General features: G+C 42.0%; 1 protein-coding gene across 1 annotated transcript in view; it reads left to right on the top strand.

Annotated features, from left to right (window-relative positions):
- The window catches only part of MFSD12 (major facilitator superfamily domain containing 12), a 184,889-nt gene extending 164,850 nt beyond the window's left edge, over window positions 1–20,039 (top strand). The window contains exon 10 of the mRNA XM_018572247.1: window positions 19,896–20,039. Within this exon, the coding sequence (XP_018427749.1) occupies window positions 19,896–19,972 (77 nt within the window). The 3' untranslated portion in view covers window positions 19,973–20,039. The remainder of the gene's footprint in view (window positions 1–19,895) is intronic.
- The last annotated feature ends 278 nt before the right edge of the window (window positions 20,040–20,317 follow it).

Genomic DNA, 20,317 nt, shown 5'->3' with positions numbered 1-20,317 from the left:
TTGACAGCTACACTTTGTGTGTTTGTTATTTCTGAGAATGTAGAACATAAGGTGTGGTGCAATCCAAATGGTAAAAAAGCCAGATCAACGTGAGTGCTGCAATGAACTAAAGGTGGATGATGCTGCTGTCTACAATCTTAAATATTCAAGCAGCCTGTCATTAGGCAAACAGTAACGGTCAGTGTTTGTTTGATGCTACAAACTCCAAAATGTCTCTGCTGATTTTTTTTTTTTTTCTTTTTCCATATGTGACTTAAATTGTCTCTAAATTGAGCTTGCTGTGTGCTTATTAGGCTTTACTATTACATGTTCTACATTCTGACTACTTAACTCTGTAAACTGTGCTGTACATTGCATGCTTGTGTGTCTGTCTCAACAGTTGCTGAGTAATCTCCAACTGTTTGTGGAGCTCTCCTTTAAGGTGGGCTGAGGTTTTGATCTCGGTGTATATTCTTTGTATAGAAAAACTTTTGTTTTGGAGAAGCTTCATTTTTATTAAATAATCCTTTTATCCTGAGGTTTATCTGTGTATAACAATCTTGCTTGTGCCACAGTAATTAAAGTATATCTGAACCCAAGAACAAACATTTTTATATATTGCAGCTAGGGATGTCCCGATACCACTTTTTCAAGACCAAGTACAAGTACTTGCCCCCATGTACTTGCCGATGCCAATTACCGATACTTTTTCTTAAAGGGACATGTGAATTTTTTTTTAAAACCATACAGACTGATGATTTTAGGGCAGTTCCTCACCAAAGCTGCGTTCAGGTCTCACCTGGGCTGCGTTCAGGTCTCACCAGGGCTGCCTACAGGGGTTCAGTGGAAAGAATGACCTTTGCATTAGTGGTTGTTCCTGGAACTAACCAGGCACCATCCAGCAGCAGGTTAATCAGCAGCAGCTAATGGAACCCCACGCAACCGCTAGAGGATCCGTGTTTGAGAATGGCAGACCTAGGCTGTTCTCCTGCATAAGGCACAAGTACATTCTATACAGCATTTTCAATAGTAAGGGCTTGTTCACACCAAATGTGGTGCGTTCCAGAGCAGTAGCTGCTGGAACGCACCGCAATCCCTCACAAAACGTCCCCCTGTGCTCTGGGGCTGAAGGGGGTGTGGCGATGCACTGAATTCAATGGCACCGCTTCCACGCCCGCAGTGCGATCGGATGCGTGGCAAAACTTTGCCTGCGTTACGTTCCACTGCAAATGCAAAAAAATGCTGCTTGCTCTGTTTTTTGCACTGGAACGGAACGCAGGCAAAGTTTTGCCATGCGTCCGATCGCACTGCTGGCGTGGAAGCGGTGCCATTGAATTAAATGCGCCGCCATGGATGGCTCCCTTTAATAGCCATTCACACCCCTTTGTGCCAACCTGTGTGCATGTTATCAGGCCCAAATCACCAGGGTATGTAAACTTTTGATCAGGGTCATTTGGGTAGTTTCTGTTGTCATTATGATTGGAAAAGAGTAAACACAGTTGATTGATAATAAATGGCTTCAGCCAAACACTACCCATGAGTGACAGGTTTGTATGTTCAGATACCTTTTTTTTTTTTTCTCCAAGATCTAGTACAAGCATTTTCCCTCTGGTACTTGCTGATACCGATTTTGTTATAATTAGATCCATGAGGAATTTGAAAAACACTTACCCCATAGTTCTCTTTTAATGGGTTCTATATTTTGCAGTTAATTTTGTTTCTTCTCCATATGTTTGTGACCCTGCTGACTTTTTGCAACACAATGTTTGATCCTACAGTGGTCATGCCTCAAATACAGGTGAAACTCGAATAATTAGAATATCGTGCAAAGTTCATTTATTTTACTAATGCAACTTAAAAGGTAAAACTAATATAGAAGATAGACTCATTACATGCAAAGCAAGATAATTCAAGCCGTGATTTGTCATAATTGTGATGATTATGGCAAATCCACAACCTCAAAAAAGTAGATTACATGCAATCAATAAAAAAAGGATTGTACATAGAACAATATCGGACCTCTGAAAAGTACAAGCATGCATATGTACTCGGTACTTGGTTTGGGCCCCTTTTGCAGCACTTACTGCAATTACTTTTGCACGATATTCTAATTATTCGAGTTTCACCTGTAGCTTAGCAATTTTCAGAGTTGCATCCATCTAATAAAGCTTTTATCATTTTAAAATTTTCATTGTCTGTTTAAATCTGGAATAGTTCCATATTTAATTATGTTTGTCTTTTGCAGTTGTTTTTTTTTTTCCTGCACATTATTATTGCAACTCTGCTGACTATTTGCAATAAAATGTTTGAGCGTCTTCTGGTCAAGCCTGAATAGTTTAGCAATTTCCAGAGTGTTGCATCCATTAAAAGTAATTTTTTAATTTTGCATTTTCAAATGAAAAACAAAATTGGGGTTGTACACTTGGTTTTTACAGCTGCTAGCTGGGGATTGGTAGAGAGCCATGACATAAGGCATGGATCAATGAATAGTTCACAACAGCAATGCAATTACATTGTTAGATGGAAAGGCATGGTTTAACAGCAGTAGGACTCAAAACGGTAGAGAAAATCTTTTTTATTTTTATGTAAAGCATAGCTGGCATACATTTTGCAGGGTGAAACCTCCGCAAACCACATTTGATGGTAAATTCAGGGTACTTACTGTTGGAGTAGCAGACAGAGGGCTCATTTATCGATATAGCAACACAGGGAATGTGGGAACTGTGATCTCACATCTGTTGTGGTGTACAGTTAACTGTGCTTCCATTCTGTTAGGAGACTTGTAGTAGGCAGTAAAGGCAACCTCTGGTACCCTTCGGCAGTGGTGTCTAATAAAATATTCAGCCTTCTTGGAGGAATTGCACACATAGTCATTGTCCTCCCCCTCGTTAGACCGCCTGTGATGGGTGATTCCTAAATAGCACATAATGACATTAAAGAGCTGCATCATTCTCTACATCATTCTTATATGATCCCAGGGCATCCAGGACATTACCTCATCAGGTCACTGAGTGGCTCCAATAACCCAGAAGAGGACTGGCATTGGAGGAGATTGAGTGGGGACAACTCTTTGGCAATTAGATAGATATAGATAATATATTCTTGAATCTTCTAATGTAGTTGCTCTACTTTGGGTGTTACCGAAATATAATATTCGCAGTGCTTTTTTAAACATACCTTGAGCTATGCGTGTGTCAAGTAACCTATGCATTTTGAGTTTACAGATCCTCTAGTTTTTTTTCCCCCTCAGTGATAAACTGCCATTTTAATGTGAGTTGGCATGTTTATCTTTAACCCCTTCGTGACGGGAGACGTACACTGTACCTCCCGGCACTTTGTGCCTATATGACTGGCCACGTACACTGTATGTCAGGGCTTAAAATTTCAAGTCTAGACCTACTAGCCAAGCAAAAACCTTACTCTCCACCAGTTGCCCCACCAAACCTTGCCCAGGTCAGCCTCTAACCCCACCCCAGGCCCGTCACCCCACCCCAGGCCCGTCCCCCAACCACGCCCCCTTAACGCTTATGAAATAAAAAATTTCTTTAGAATAAAGAGTCCAAAATATAAAAAACAGCAATTGTAACATAGCTTTATTATGTCAATTTAAACATAACAGCAATAGCTTAATAGCAATAACAATTTTTCTTTTTTTTTTTTACTTTTTGAAATATTTAGGCCCCAGAGAGCAGCACAAAAATGGCCTTGTTGATTTTTTTTTTAACGTTGTGTTTTTTTTAAAACTCTTTTTGAAATCATTTTGCCCCCAGAGCGCAGCACAAAAAATTAAATTTACCTTAAGCTGGCGGGTGTAGGGATGTGCACCGTTGGCGGGTCTCTCCTTCACGTGTCCCCCACGGCGGTGGAGAGCATGCCTCTCCTCGTGTCTCCCTCAGCGGAGGAGAGCGGACCTCTCCACCTGTCCCATCAGCGGCGCTGCCAGTGTAATTGGCGGTGCCGAAGAAGTCGGAAATCGGCTTCAAAACGAGGCTTGGAGCGCAAGTGGAACGCAAATCGATCCCCGGGGCCTGGGGATCGCATTGCAAGCCACCCGCTCCATCGATAAATGTGCAGGGCATTACTGTGCTCGCCAGAAAGGAATTTCCCCTCGCGAGCTGAATTTTCAAGCCCTGCTGTACGTGACGAGTTATATCAGGCTCTGTAGTGCCGGTAACTGCTGATTCTCATCGGTTACATTCAAATTAAGTGAGGCGTTGGGTACATGTTTGATATAATTATATAGCCCTATCTGTCCTCTAAAAAAACAATATATAATATGTGTGGGTACATTTAGTAAGAAAGTATATTACTGCTGTGGAAGAATCACACAGCAAAAATGTAAAAAGCATGTCAGTCATTTATGAACAGAAACTGAAACCTAGCTCAGTCATGAAGGGGTTAAAATAAATGTAATTTACCTTTTTCTGATGCACCCTTCTAGCCAGTACTGAAGGGACTATACTGGTCTTTTACATCGTATTCCTGCAATGCTGTAGATCAGTGGTTCTCAACCTATGTAACCTCAGGACCCACATTTGTCCTTGGTCATTAAGACGCGACTCAAGTCGCATTGCAATGGAACACACAGCATTGCGATACCGAGCATTCCAGTGCGGATGATTGAACTGTGGGCAGGAGGTACGTTAGGGGTGCCATTCAAATGAATGGCAAAGCAACACACCTCCCGCACCAGAGCGTGTAGTAAGTGCGATTGTGTGGTACAGTGCGTTCATTGCAGAGGACTGTTTGATTAACACTGTGCTAGTGTGAACGGGCCCTCAAAAACACTGACACACACACACACACACACATAAACACACACCAAAAAAAAAGATCTACCCAGTCTCCCTACCTTCTAAGAACTGGAGTGAATCCTCAGGCTGGGGTCCAGTTTGGGCTGCTGTGCTGTGACAGAGCGCCATCCAAATGTGCATTGCTTGTACAGCTCCCTTGCATGCCCTTTAGCGGTGCCCGGGAGCCAAAATGTGACGTCACTCCGGTCCAGGCACCTCTATAGGGCACATGAGGGAGCTTTAAGCAATGCATGTATGGATCAGGCTCCCTCGTGGCCATAGCTCCAGCCCACCCCACCTCAGGCTGACATAGGCAGAATATTTTGAATGGCTGCTTGGCGTGAGAACTGACATTGTTGTGGTAGGGGGAGGCTGAGAAGCCTTTCACCTAGAAAAGTGGAAGGCACTCAGCGGCCCACTGAACACGGGGTCGCGACCCACCAGTTGAGAACCAAGGCTGTAGATGGAGTAATGTGCCGTCAATCTAAAGGGCTGTGGGTGCAGCCCACTTCTAAGCAGCTACACTAGCACCAAGGCTGACAATGCTGCAATGAATTCACTGCAGAAGGAAAGTGTTATCGCCTTATCACAAAATGGCCATCTAGTAGTTCCACTGGTAGGATTTAGTCTCCATTCACACATGGATGTTTTTACGCACGCAATAAACAAGCAAAATACAAAAGGGAATTGTACACGAGTGCAAAAACGAGCAACGCAGGAAAAAGTAAATGTGTTCTTCTCTGGCAGATTTCAGCACATTCTGTCCCCAATCAACTTGTGTAGCCGCAAAACCGTTAGTCCATTAAAATTCTGCGTTTAAACGCCTGTGTGAGAATGGAGACACACAACAGAAGTTTTCAAAATATTTCAGGTGGAATGTAGAAAGCTCATTCTTTCAGATATGGACCACCTCTGTCATCATAAAAAAAAAAAAAAATCACATTTATAGTTTGAACATGGTTCTACTGCAGTGAGTGCCCATTTTACAACGCATATCTGTCAGTTATTAGCAGACATGTTATGTGTAAACAAAATGCTGCCTTCAAGTTAATAGTTTATTGACGGTGTAGAAGTTATTGGCAAAAAAGTACTAACGGGTTAACTATTAACTTACCCTGTTTAAGGTTTTTCCTCTAGATCTACTTCAGAAAAAATTATCTTGATATTAAGTCCCATGAGGTATATACCACCTCCTAGGATCGCTGCTGTTTGTGTATTATTTAGGGTTTCACTGAGGCCAGATACAGTAGTATAGCTGTTGCTATATTTTCGGCGCTGTGACAAGAGAGCTGCAGGTTCTCATACACGGAAGCCACGCTGTCATTTGTCCGCCCCTCTTCCCTTGTCTGTTCACGGAACATTTTGAGGGGAATTTAACAGAATGAAGCAGACAAAATCTGGAGTGGTTGCCCACGGCAACCACTCAGCTTCTCTCCAGTTCAGTTAAGATTTGAAAAGGAAAGAGAAGGATTGGTTGCCGTGCACAGCTGCTCCAGATTTTGGCTGTTCCATTTTTGATAAATACACCTCAAAGTGTTCTGTGAATTGAGAAGGGTGTGGCTCTGTGTATGAAAGGCCACAGCGTTGGAAGTTTTGGAGATGGCTTTACTATCTGACATCAGTGAAACTAATTACACAAATAATAGCGATTGTGAATGTAGCATACACCTCCGGAGACATAACTTATCACCGAGCTCGTATTATGATTTGATTGGGGGGTGTTTGTCTGGAGCTCCACTTTTAGATGGCAGTCTTCATGATCTAATTAATGTGAACGCACTTTAACATGAAGCTTTTTGAAAGGGTTAGTTCACCTAGTTTTTTGTTTTTTTTTCCTTGCAGCACAGAGTCTTTTGTCTCCCTTTTTTCAGTGTAAGATGTGACTATTTTGGCCAGGACTGAATATCACACTTCTGGATTTTGTTTACACTTTTTGTCAATAAATTGGGAAACTGGAATGTTGCATTTTGTTTACAATACAGGTTATGTTTATAAATGCTGTTTTGTTTTTTTTTGCTTTTTTTTTTTTCATTTCAATAATGACTGCTTTAAGCTTTAAGGCTAGGTTCACACCTAGGCAATTCAGATGCCAAGCTGTTTTTGCACGTTTTTGATGCATATAGATGTCTATGGGACCCAAACTGCTCAACAACCGCCCAAAAATCGCTCCTGCACCTTTTCGCGTGATTTAGTCTGTGCGACAGACCGCAAAGGTGTGAACATACTCCATTGATTTCAATGTGAATGTGTGTTTTGTGCAATATCGCACGACCCAATCCGTGTGATAAATCGCCTAGGTGTGAACCTAGCTTAACCACCTCCCATCCGCCGAACGTTGAAAGACGGCCAGACGAGAGTCTCCTGGATGCGGGTGGGTGTCTTTTGGCGGCCGCACGCGCGCACACCCTGGCACGCACGAGCGGGACACAGCCTGGATTTTAAACGACCAGCGATGGCCATTTACATACGAGAGGTCCGGCGTCTGTAAAGACGCCTGATCGCTTGTATGATGCAAGTGAGGGTGCGCCCCCCTCCTTACCTCTCGTCGCTGCCGCCGATCTGCGATCCCGGGCGTCCATCCATCCCGGTGATGTGGCTCTGTGCACTGAGAACGGAGGGAGATCAGTACGCAATCTCCCTCCGCTCTCCTCCCAGTCTCTGAATGCAGGAAGTGATGCTCTCCTCCCAGTCTCTGAATGCAGGAAGTGATGCATCACTTCCGCAGTCCTTTGTCACTCTCCAGTACAGAAACCGGAGAGAAGCTGATGAACCAGATCTGTGCTTCATCAGCTTCTCTGGGGGTCCCTAGGTGACATTAGGGGTCTTAGAGACTTTTGATGTCTCCATAAAGGGGACCTGTCTCTGTAATGTATCGCATAGGGGATTTCTTGGCAACCTATGTGATAACAATAAAGTGTACAAAAAGTTAAAAAAAGAAAAAATTGCTCACAAATTAACTAAAAATGTACACACACAAAACAAAAAAAACCTCACAAATGTTTTAAAGTCCCCCACCCCCACATAGACGCGCAAAAATGCCTACACGCAAAAACGACGATTGCTCCAATTATGCTGCACGTGTTACATATCGCCGCGAACATCGCAATGAGAGCAATAATTTTAGGGCCATTAATCACTGATAACACTAAACTGATGAGCAGTAAAATCTTTTAAAGCATCGCCTATGGCCAATTTTGGGTATGGTGGCTTTTTTGCGATTTCACGGGCGCGCGCAATTTTAAGGCTTGACATGTTTGGTGTCTATTTACCTGACGTGACCCCGCCTTTCATATTTTAACAAAAAATTGGGTAAAAATAAGTGTTTCCTAAAATAATAAAGGGAAAACCATTTTATTTTTTAAATATTCGGTACTTTTTTTGTTGTATATTAACAAATAAAAACCCCAGTGGTGATTAAATACCACCACAAGAAAGCTCTATCTGTCCCCCAAAAAATGGTATAAAATTTCAGTACAGCGTTGCATGATGGAATAAACATCAGCCAAAGTACTGCAGCGCTGAATACTGAAAAATGGCCTGGACAGGAAGGGGGTGTAAACACCCCGGTCAGCAAGTAGTTAAAGGAAAGCTTTGCTCAAGAAATTATGGAGGCTGCTATTACTGAGCTTCAGTTTGGGAAAATTTTACTTTCTTGGCTCTAATGGGGATCCAATGCATTCAGCATGCATGGCAGTTAGCATTTTGAAAAGGAGATGTTAGTAATTGTAGCCCATGTGGTTTCTTTGGCACAGGTTTCTCTGAATATACCAGTCCCTATTAGGGCTGCAACTAATGATTTTTTTCATAAATCGATTAGTCAATTTAATTGAAAAAATAATTGGATAAAAAATGTTTTAATTATTATTATTATGCAGGATGTATGTAGCGCCAATAGTTTGCACAGCGCTTTACAATATAAGGAAGACATTACAGTCACAATACAATTCAAGACAAGATGGTAAGGAGGGCCTACAATCTAAAAGGGAGGGGCAAGTGATACATGAGGAGGTAGCTGCGCAGGGATGATTGTTTGAGAAAGTGATTGTTCAGTGGTTAGGTTCAGGTGGGATAGGCTTCCCTGAAGAGATGAGTCTTAAGGGATCGCCAAAAGGCAGTCAGTGTGGGAGATAGACGGATAGGTTGGGGTAGAGAGTTCCATAGGATGGGAGACACTCTAGTGAAGTCCTGGAGGCGAGCATGGGAGGAGTTAATGAGGGAGCTGGAAAACAGGTGGTCTTGTGAAGAGCGGACGGTTAGGGTAATACTTTGAGACCGAGTTGGAGATATAGCCGGAGCCAGAGTTGTGGATGGCTTTGTACACGGTTGTTAATATTTTGAATTTTATCCTTTGGGCTATAGGAAGCCAGTGCAGGGATTGACGGAGGGGGGTTGCAGACACTGAGCGGTTGGTTAGGTGAATGAGTCTAGCAGCTGCGTTCATGATAGACTGAAGGGGGGGATATCCTGTGTAGTGGAAGGCCAATGAGGAGTGAGTTGCAATAGACCAGACGAGAGATAACAAGGGAGTGGATGAGTAATTTTGCGGTTTCATTGGTGAGGAAGGGGCGTTTTTTGGAGATGTTAAGGTGAAGGCGGCAGGATTTGGATAGTGATTGGATGTGGGGAAGAAAGGTGAGGTCCGAGTCAAGGATGACACCTAGGACCTTGGCATGGGGGGAGGGCTGGATAGTTGTGTTAACAATCTCAAGGGAAAGGTTGGGGGAAGGTGCACAGGTGGTAGGAAATATCATTAACTCAGTTTTTGAAAGGTTGAGTTTTAAGAAGTGTTGCGACATCCAGACATATATGTCAGTTAGTAGATTAGTGACACGCATGGACACTGAGGGGGAGAGTTGCGGAGTAGAGAGATAGATTTGAGTGTCAATGGCATAGAGATGGTATTGGAAGCCATGTGAGGTTATTAACTGACCAAGAGAGGAGGTGTCGATAGAGAAGAGAAGGGGTCCAAGGACAGATCCTTGGGGGACCCCTACAGAAAGAGGAAGGGAGGAGTTAGATTTGTAGGTGATACTAAAGGAGCGCTTAGACAGGTAAGAGGAGAACCATGAGAGAGCAGAGTCTTGTAGGCCAAGTGAGTGGAGCCAAGTTTGAAGAGCAGGTGGTCCACAGTGTCAAAAGCAGCAAAAAGATCTAATAGCAAGAGTAAGGAATAGTGGCATTGTGTTTAGCTGTTATTAATGTAATTAGTGAGTTTTAGGAGGGCGGTTTCAGTGGAGTGTAGGGGGCGAAAGCCGGACTGTAAGGGATAGAGAAGGTTGTTATCAGCGCGGTGGCGGCTCAGGCGGCTGTAAAAAAGGCGTTCTATGAGTTTGGAGGTGAATGGGAGTAAGGAGATTGGTCTGAGATTGTTAAGGTCGGTAGGGTCCATTGATGGTTTTTTGGGTATTGGGGTGTCCAGGGCATGCTGTAGAGGGGAGGGAAAGATTCCAGTAGAGAGGGAGAGATATTAATAAATATCATCCTTAATTTTAAAGGAAATACACAAATGCATTGTTACAAGCATAAAGTTTACTTCAAAATAAAACTGCATGCACTATTTTTTTTGCAATTGAGTGCCTTGCGGGCAGTCACTCTATGGGTGGGAGGCACATTTGGGGTGCCATTGACAATAATGGAACTACAACACACCTATTGCAGCAGCATTTTTCAGGCCTAAACCCGAAAATGACTTTCCCCACCCTTTTTTATAATTTTTTTTTATTTTAAATGTATTGTAAGCACATGGGGCTTGGGATAGCTTCAGCCAGGGAATGACAGCTGCCAGTGGCGAGATTCTGCAGACAGCAGCTGAATGTAAATACAGCAGGAAGTGGGCTGATGCAATAGCCAGTCTGCTATTGGCCATTTCAAATTGCAATGGCAGGCTGCCACCTTCTACTGCTTGCTGTGCCCTCCTCCTAGCGTGGAGGAGCTAGGAGATCCAACCCACTAATCAATAATTAGAATAGATGACAACTATTCTCATAGATTAATGGATTAGTTGGTTGCAGCCCTAGTCCCTATGCTTGTTAGCACGGGCTGATTAACAGAGAACGTTTCATATCTTTACAATAAAAAAAATGCATAAGTGATTCTGTAATATGTTGACTGACTGCTTCATGACCAAGAATGCTCAGATTCTTGTTTTTGTGGACTTAGTGCATACATAATTTTTTGTGGACAAGTGCCTACATAATCAACATACTTTTTTAAAGCAGTGGTGTAAGGCTTCTTAATGCAGAAGCCTTACACCACTGCTGTCAACGCCCCTTCAGCTTTTCCATGATCTCTTGAAAGGTTATAGCTTTTAGATGACCAAATCAAATTTAGTCATATAACTCCACCACTGTCTAGAAATAGTATATATACCCAGTCAGTATATAACATGCAACAGGTGTAAAAAAAAAATGATCTGTGACAATAGCAGCAATACATGTAAAGCATAGCTTAATGTATTAAAATATATAATGAACTAAAAATATTAAAATGGGTATACTGGCGTTCCAGCAAGCATTAATAGAAGTTTGCAATATACAGTATCTCACAGAAGTGAGTACACCCCTCACATTTTTGTAAATATTTTATTATACCATTTCATGTTGACACTTTGCTATAATGTAAAGTAGTGAGTGTACAGCTTGTATATCAGTGTACATTTGCTGTCCCCTCAAAATAACGCAACATATTGTGCTGCAGCTCAGTTTCAGGATCTTGGCAATCTTCTTATAGCCTAGGCCATCTTTATGTAGACCAACAAATCTCTTTTTCAGAACTTCAGAGAGTTCTTTGCCATTAGTTGCCATGTTGAACTTCCAGTGACCAGTATGAGAGAGCGATAATGCCAAATGTAACACACCTGCTCCCCCATTCACACCTGAGACCTTGTAACACTAACGAGTCACATGACACCGGGGAAGGAAAATTGCTAATTGGGCCCAATTTGGACAATTTCACTTAGGGGTGTACTCACTTTTGTTGCCAGCGGTTTAGACATTAATGGCTGTGTGTTGAATTATTTTGAGGGGACAGCAAATGTACACTGATATACAAGCTGTACACTCACTACTGTACATTGTAGTTTACCATAGGCAGTGTCCAAATTAATAGTTTAATCACCAATTATTTTGTTTGCAGCAAGTATGTACCACTGCATAAAGCGTGTAAAACGCTTGTGGCCACAAATATCAGTCCACAGCAAGTGGTGTTCTCAGGTATTGGTGGCAAATGGCTTTGTATACGAGTATCAATCGGAGACCAAGTTGCATCCTGGGTGAGACTATTTGCATTTAGGGTAGGTTCACACCTAGGCAATTTATCGCGCAAAAGAGAGATTTGCGTTCCAGGCTATGGAAGCTGTTCACACCTTTGCGATTTGTCGCACGGTAGAAATTCCTGTCGCACAAAAAGGTACAGAAGCGATTTTTGGGCGGATGTCATGCGATTTGGGTCCCATAGACATCTTCATTGTTGAAGAGACTCCTCTGAAATCTAATTCAGCTTCTGAACACGTAAATCGGAACTCAGCAGGACAGATAAGTACCAACATCCCCCACACATTACCACCTAATAGTTGGGGAGAAGCAGAGGATTGTTTGGCTGTCTTTTATTCCCATAAGGATTGACCTTATGTGAGAACTTGTTTTGTGTTTATTTTTTCCACCATTGACTCATTTTTGCTGATATAAAATCTCCAGTTGGGAATAGATCTTGGATCGGTGGTTGCTCGGGAGCGCTGCCTCTGCTTGCTAGCTCCAACGTTGATACTGTACCAAATATCTTGAGATGTGTGGGGACAGGCCCCCCTCAGTGTCTCACCCATATTGAACCAAAAATATACATATATTTTTTTGCACAAGATTGTAAGCTCACGGTATTGATTGAGAAAACACAACAAATTCTTTGGATATATCTAGGATTTTGTCAATCACATGAGTTGACGAATATACCTAATTATTTTTGCCATCCAATGGTTCACGATACATGTTTCTTATAATTAATGCACTCTTAGCACAATCATTGTATATAGTTTTTATTTGCGGTGTAGTGGATGAATTAGTCTCCACCAATCACATACTTCAACCAATTATCATTCACGTTTATTTATTGAATCACTCACACATAAATAATGGTGTTCAACCCAGTAGATTAGCAACACCAAGCGCAACATATTAGATACATTGTTTATGGTTTTCATTACACATAGTTTGAGCTGGTGACTATTGACTCACTTTTTCTCCTAGCGCAACTATTTGTTTATTTGACTGTTCCGAGTGCCATCTACAGTGATCTAGTCACCTCCGGCCATTACACTAGTCACCTCCGGCCACTAGTGTAATGACTTTCATTACACTAGTTGCCTGGATTTGTGAGTACCAGAGGCTTATCGTGGTAGAAATCGTGCGATTAAACGCTCAGTGTGAATGGGCACTAATTGTTAGTAGTGGAACACACTAGTTTTCCTCTGGCAGGAACAAAGTATTGATGACTTTGTGGGACCTGTTCACCTGGAGATAGGTCCTCCTTTTTTGACTGATCTGCAGCCTCTTGAGGAAGGTTCTTGGGAATCCTTACCTAGTGCAGTGAAATACTGTTCGCAACACTGCTTAGATTCTGTCTCTTTCGCCATGGTTCTTGATGCTTCATTGAATCTGGGGGATCAGGAGCATTCAGCGGGAAGGTTTTTCAGTTGGATTCTTCTGGAGTGACCCAATGGCATCTGTGTGCCAGGGAGGATGTATTTGCTGCATCCCAAGTTCAATCTCGTGGTTACTTTCTCACCAGTATGGGGCTAAGGCCTCAATCATTTCCCGCTTACCCTTGTAGATGTGCCTCCCATACTCACTACTCCTTCACATTGACTTTGTGCGATTGAAATCCTAAGTAGTATGGCAGATAAATAATTTTAAAAAATATATATTTCTCCCAATATGCATTGCTAAAATGCAATACACTAATTGCAGAATCCACTGTGTAATATATTTCAGAAGGAGGTGCAGGACAACGGTTTTGCATCCTTGCACTTTTTAAGAAACCAAACAATCTAATAAAGTTTAAAAAAAATTATATGTTCATAGACATGTAGCCCAATGCTTGATTACGCAAATATAACAAACCGATACTAATAATCAACAACATAATAAAGGGGACATAAAACTGAGCAAGGAACAACACTAAGGCTCCGTTCACACTATGGTGGGTTATCACGTGTATTTGTGTTTGCTGAAACGCACAGCAGAAAAATACCATGTATTCCTATAGCTCCCGTTCACACCCAAGCGTAGTCGTGCGTAAAAATAAGGCCTGTCGCCAGAAAAACTGCATGAGCTTTTTTTTTTTCAAGGCCATAGACTCAATAGAAAACCCGCAACACAATTATTTTGCTCTTTTCTTGCATGGGTTTTCAGCACGTTTCCTATTTACATCAATAGGTCACAGATCTGCTTACAAAAATGCGTGTATGCTAAGTAAACGCCTGAAAATGTGGGTAATCTGCACTGAAACGCTGTCGCCTTCGTCTGAACAGGGGCCTAAAAGGAGAGGTTGTGGTCAATGTGGCCAGTTTTGCATCATGGCAAAAAATTAGCATAATGACTAGACCAGCACCTTTTAAAGGGTTTCTAAACCCTCATGTTTTTTTGCATATATCTACTGCTAGCAAGCAGAATGCAAAAAGTTGGGGGGAAAAACTCCTTTAAAAGAGGTTAATACTTACCTGTGTCTTCCCATGCGCTTACGTCCGAAAATCTTAAAATTCGCGGGCGCATGCGCAGTTCGGATTTTCGGCCGGGAGATGAGGAGAGACGCAAGGTAAGTCTATGGACAGCGTGCACCCGCATGCAGACATCGTGGGATAGGAAGTGTCAGCGAGCACAGAGGCGTCAGTGCTGGAACGGAGACCCGCAGCAGCGCTGGAGAGGAGGCTGAAAACTACAGGAAAGAAGATCGGATTAATAGACATCATTTAGGTAAGTGCTTTAATTAACATGGGGGAGGGGAAAAAATGTTTGCCTTTTAATGTCACTTTAAGGTCCCCCAAGCCGCAAGGTTGAGGTACATTGTTGTGCAGAAAACAATGTAGCAAGGCAAGATGCAGAAAAATGGAAGGTGATATACTGGACTGATCAGTCAAGAATTTGTGGCATTAACATAAGGCAGTTTGTCTGCCTTAGGGCTGGAGACATGGGTGACTGCCCGCAGGCTATAGTGAAGGTTCCCTGCATGTTTGGGAATGCATTTCTGCAAACTAAGTTGTTTTCATTTTACAAATTAAAATTAATGGCCCCATCCCTGCACCATGATGCAGGTAGATTTTTTTTTTTTATTATTATTTATTATCAATCATGCAATAGCATGGAGACATCTGATCAGTCTCAACTTCATTCTGTACTATGACAATGACCCTAAAACACAGACAAGCATAACTATCTACAGCAAAAACGGGAACAGGGAATAGGATTGCCCATACAGAGCTCAGATGCCAGGAAAGGCATGCCAGCTTACCTACCCAAGCGTTACCACAGACGTGCATAAGATCCTATTAGGTTCTTGTCACATAAGGTTGCCACAAGGCTCGTGTCATCAGACACTAGCTTCACACAGTGGTTACAGATGTATACATACACCCTGAGAGCTATTTAATCTCAGCTTTATCTGAGCTTGGTGTTAACTGCACAGTGCTGAAAACTTATGTTTATCTACTTTGATCACGGTTTGTGTTTAAAAAATTAGCTTAGATTTTTTTAGAGATTACAATTCTGGTACAAAGTATTGCAAAGTCATTTACAAATGTAAAAATGCTTTTATTTACAATGTTGTCCTTTTAGACTAAACAAACAAAAATGAAAAAGGTTTAACTCAATGGTTTAAAAAAAATAGAACATCTTAAAAAAATCAGCAGAAAAAAATTAATGGAATATAGAAGGGAATTAGTTAATTATTCATAATTCATTCCCCTCTATATTCCCTTAGTTTATTTTTTCTACTGATTCTTTTTTTTTATTATTAGGGTCACCCCCTTTGATCTGCATATAAATGAAACAAATTAAGTACAAAGTAGCAATGTTGCATTGTATTTCCTTATCAATAAAGGTATTTTGGGTGGCCATAGCATGCCTAAGAGCCTCAACCCGTTAAACACCTTTCCGTACGAATTAATCTTAGCGGGTTGTGGCAGATTGTCACCCTTGAGCCTTTGTTACTAGCAAACGGTAGACAAATGCAAAAACATTTTTTTTTAAAGTTACCAAACAGGTTATTACTTACCTCTGTCTCTGCTGCTCGGTCCCGTCCGAAGATCTGAATATTCCTGAGCGGCCGTGGGGGGGAAGGGACCTCTCTGTCAGTTCAATTTTCTCAATGCTTGTCATGAAGTATTAAAGCCAGAGACAGCCAAACAAATGGAAATTATCAAAACTGGAGCAGACAGAATCTGGAGCAGCTGTGCATGGCAACCAATCAGCTTCTTTCTTTCTTTCATTTTCAAATCTAATGGTGCCCACACACCTTGCGATAATCGCGGGGAATCCCGCAATCGTACGATTATCGTAAGGTGTGTGGAAGCCGTGCGACCTCTACTACAGTAAGGCCGCACGACTTTTATCTTAGGAACATGTTCGAAAACCCGCCAAGCATCGTACGATGTTCGGCGGGTGTGTAGCATGTTCGTAAGATAAAAGCCGGACGGGCCGGTGTGCGCAAGCGCACACTGCCCGTTCGGCATTGCGGTCATCGGAAGCCCGCCCCTCGGGGGCGCGGCTTGCGATCATCGCAAGTACGATCTGCCTGTCCAAGATAGGCAGATTGTACGTTTTTTTAATTACTTACAACCATCGCAAGACAAAAGTCTTGCGATGGTTGTAAGGTGTGTGCCCAGCCTTAACTGAACAAACTGAAGAGGGCAGCTGATTGGTTGATATGGGCAACTGCTCCAGATTTTGCCTACTCCAGTTCTGATAAATTCCCCCCATAGTATTCAACTGAACTACACTGGGCTGGAATGAGATATGCAAATGTAACAATATGTGCAAAGTTTAACACATCGCTTACCAATTAACATTATCTTGGTAATATCTTATAAGACTATTCCGTCTTTGCTTAAATAAAAAGGTTTCCTTAATGAACTACATATATAACTTTAATGTGAACTGCAGAGACAGTAGCTGCAAACCAAAACATACATTTTCAAACTCAAAAACTCTTGATCACACACAAATTGATGAGTTTATCAAAACTGGAGCAGACAAAACCTGGAGCAGCTGTGCATGGCAACCAATCAGCTTCTATCTTCAGTTTGTTCAGTTAAGATTTAAAAATGAAAGCAAGAAGCTGATTGGTTTTTATGCACAACTGCTCCAAATTCTGTCTGCTCCAGTTTTGACAAATTCCCCTCAGTCTTTAAGGTATGCTGGTGGCTTGACTAACCACCTGGCCCTTGTTGGCAAAGTGGTTTGTGCAATTGGTTGTGGTTTGGCTTGCTGTTGTCAAGTTTGTGAAAATGAGACATTTTCCACTTTCGTATCAACTCTTAGCCACCAGATCTTTTCACTTAAAGAAGAAGTCTCACCATGCATTATTTCTCACAACTCAGTCACCTAACTCCCACAGTATATGTATATTTGTATCCCTTGCTTCTGTGTGCTGTACAAACTGAGTTACAGACTTTGACAGCTCACTCCTCTTCGTTCGCAATGGTGCTTTGTAAAGGAGATCGACTCTTGATTGACAGATCTCATCTCGTTGTCCCTGCACTTTCCAGACACAAGCGAGATCACAGGAGTGCAAAGGGAGGGGGGCACTCTCTGTGGAATGAGCACAGACAATAGAACTGGAAGAAAGCATTATTTTGTGTTTGGAAAGTGCAGAGACCGTGAGAGAAGGGCTGTCAATCAAAAGTCCATTTCCTTGACAGAGTGTGGTCAAGAATGATGGAGTGCGCTAACGCAGTCTGTTAAATTAGTTTGTATTGCACACAGCAGCATGGGATGAAAAGCAGAATATACTGTGGGAGTTAGATGACTGAGCTGTGAAAAAGTAATACAAGGCATGACTTATTATTTAAAGGAGAACTATGGGGTCAGTGTTTTCCCCCATAGTTCTCCTTAGGGTAACGGGAGGACACAAACTAGCGTCCTCCCGTTACCCTAAGCTCAGTATACCGCGAGCTACATCTCGCGGTATAATGAGACGCCGGAGCGGATCCCGACTTAAATGACGATCCGCCCAGCTGCGTGAGTGACAGCTGGCTGTACCTATCTAGAGGCAGAGCCAGCTGTACCCGCCCCCGTCTGGCCCCCAGCCCCTCCCCCTGTCACGGCAGAGAGCCGTGACAGGATTGAGAAGTGAGCGAACCCGGTATGTGTTCGTTCACCTCCCGATCTACTGAGCCGACCTGTGACAGTCTCATTGTCACAGGTCGGCTAGAACTATGAGGTGAGTGAAAAGCACTCACCTCATAGTTCTCCTTTAAGTGTTGCTTGGTGCGTACAATGCATTGTTTCTCTAACCTTAAAAGGCCTGTTAAAGGGTTTGTTTTGTGGAATTTAGGTGGTATAAGCCCATTGGAAAATGTGCCCTTCAATGGTGATCTCATTCTTACATTTGGTAGAAAAGCACACATCGAGTCCATGGCCAAAGCCTTCATGATCTGTAGTGCCAAGGCTTGAACCCATCACTATTAAGAACTAGCTTTCTTGCTCTGATTACATCCACACAAGCCTGAATATTGGATACCCATGGTGTGGGTTCCTCCATTGGTTCAGTAAGTTGTCCAGAAAATTCCACTGCCCGATCCCTCACCTCTGAGTATGAGGGTTGGTGTCGGAAGATCTTTTTCCCGTAGAAACACTATAAGGTTATTCACAAAAGGGTGAGGAGTTTGGCGAAGGCAGGAGAAGTGAACAATCTAGGACAACATTGCTGAAATGGAAAGAGCTGAATTGGAGAATTTTTCCAAATCAGCTATTTTGTCCTAGATTGTTCACTTCCCCTGCCTTCTCCAAACTCTTCACCCTTTAGTGAATAATCCTGTATATTTCTCCAGTAAGGGGCCCCGCACACTGCGTGTTTAGCCTTCAATGTAAAGCAGTCCCTGTTATACTGAGTAATGTACCTGCCTTGACTGTATGTTACACATTATTGTTATAATCTACCTTTGTAAAAGTATTTCTTTTGGAAAAAACCTTTTGTAAAGGCTCAGTTACTTGACCATGTGGCAAAACATTTTACTGTAACTTAAAAACGAATCAGTAGGGATAACCTCAAATTCTGATGGTGAAAAGATCATGGATAATATTGCCAGAGGAAAGCCACAGTCCTAATTGCTGATCTATAAAGGTAATTTTGATTATAAACTTCTCTGTAAACAAAATTAACAGCTCTATAAAGCAGAATGCCTCAAAAATATGATGTTTGGATTAGGTCTATGTGAGTGCAGGTCTTTGCTTACACTCACTTCTGTTTCCTTAATCTATAGCCGAACACATATCCTGATATGGTCCTATCAGGCATCTCCCATGGAACAACATGAGGAGATCTGGGCACAGAGTTGAATGTAACCAACATGCTATAGTCAAAACCACTTGGAGTAATTAAAGTGAAACTTTACTCTCAAAAAACTTTGTTTTTCTCTTCTGCCAAAGGCCTTCTTCCCCTTTCAATATCTGTTGAACCTGCAAAGTACAGAATACACTCTTGGCATCTCCTAGATGCCATAGAGAAGAGACTAGTGCCAGGATGGTGAAACTCCCATCACACCCTAAGTCCAAAGGAGGAATTCACCAGCAGTGTTGCGATAAGGGTAAGGGCTCAGCTGTCATCACTGGAGCAGGGCAAACTTAGAGGTAAGTTTGACAATAATGTGTACTGCTTTCATATTGCTACTGCTACTCTTCATTTTGCTTTAATAGAGTCTGGTCCATTTGAGTGTATAAAGTGTATGATTCATGTGAAATCATGCAAGAAACTGCTTTGTGTAAAACTAGTTTATTTCTAATTCCATTTTGATTGAGTGATTATGTGCTCATATAACTTCTGTAACGCAAGACAATGTCTCACTGTTTAAAAACTTTTCATAATCAAAAGGGTAACTTTTCTTCTGACCCTTTCTTTATTACATATGTTTTGCAGGCAAAGTGTCAGTACCTTCAATACAGGAGTCTTCATGGGCCATAAACTCAGAGGATGTTGATGCAGTAAACGCTTGAATTTCTTCCTGCATATCTACCTTGCTTTAAGTGCTTTTTTTTGCACAGACATTGAATGAGATTTGTCAACATTAAGGCAACACAAACCAGGAGCGCTGATACATTTTCTGAGATAAAATTACAACTTTATTTATAAATGACCTCTTTACTGAATAAACATAACACTGTGTCAGTATTTCAAAGTCTTTTACAGCGGGCTGTAAAGAACTAGAGGTGCAGGGTTCACTATCACACACAAAAAGTTATGCAAAGCTTTTGCTAAATGCAAGGCAGATGATTTTGCACTATAATTTGTATATGCCTAAAGCTATTGATAACTTGCTTGATAAATCCCCCTCAATGTGA

This window comes from Nanorana parkeri, unplaced genomic scaffold (genome assembly GCF_000935625.1).
Source record: "Nanorana parkeri isolate BGI_ZX_2015 unplaced genomic scaffold, ASM93562v1 scaffold1975, whole genome shotgun sequence".
Lineage (NCBI taxonomy): Eukaryota > Metazoa > Chordata > Amphibia > Anura > Dicroglossidae > Nanorana > Nanorana parkeri.
This window is presented reverse-complemented; position numbering and strand designations above follow the sequence as displayed.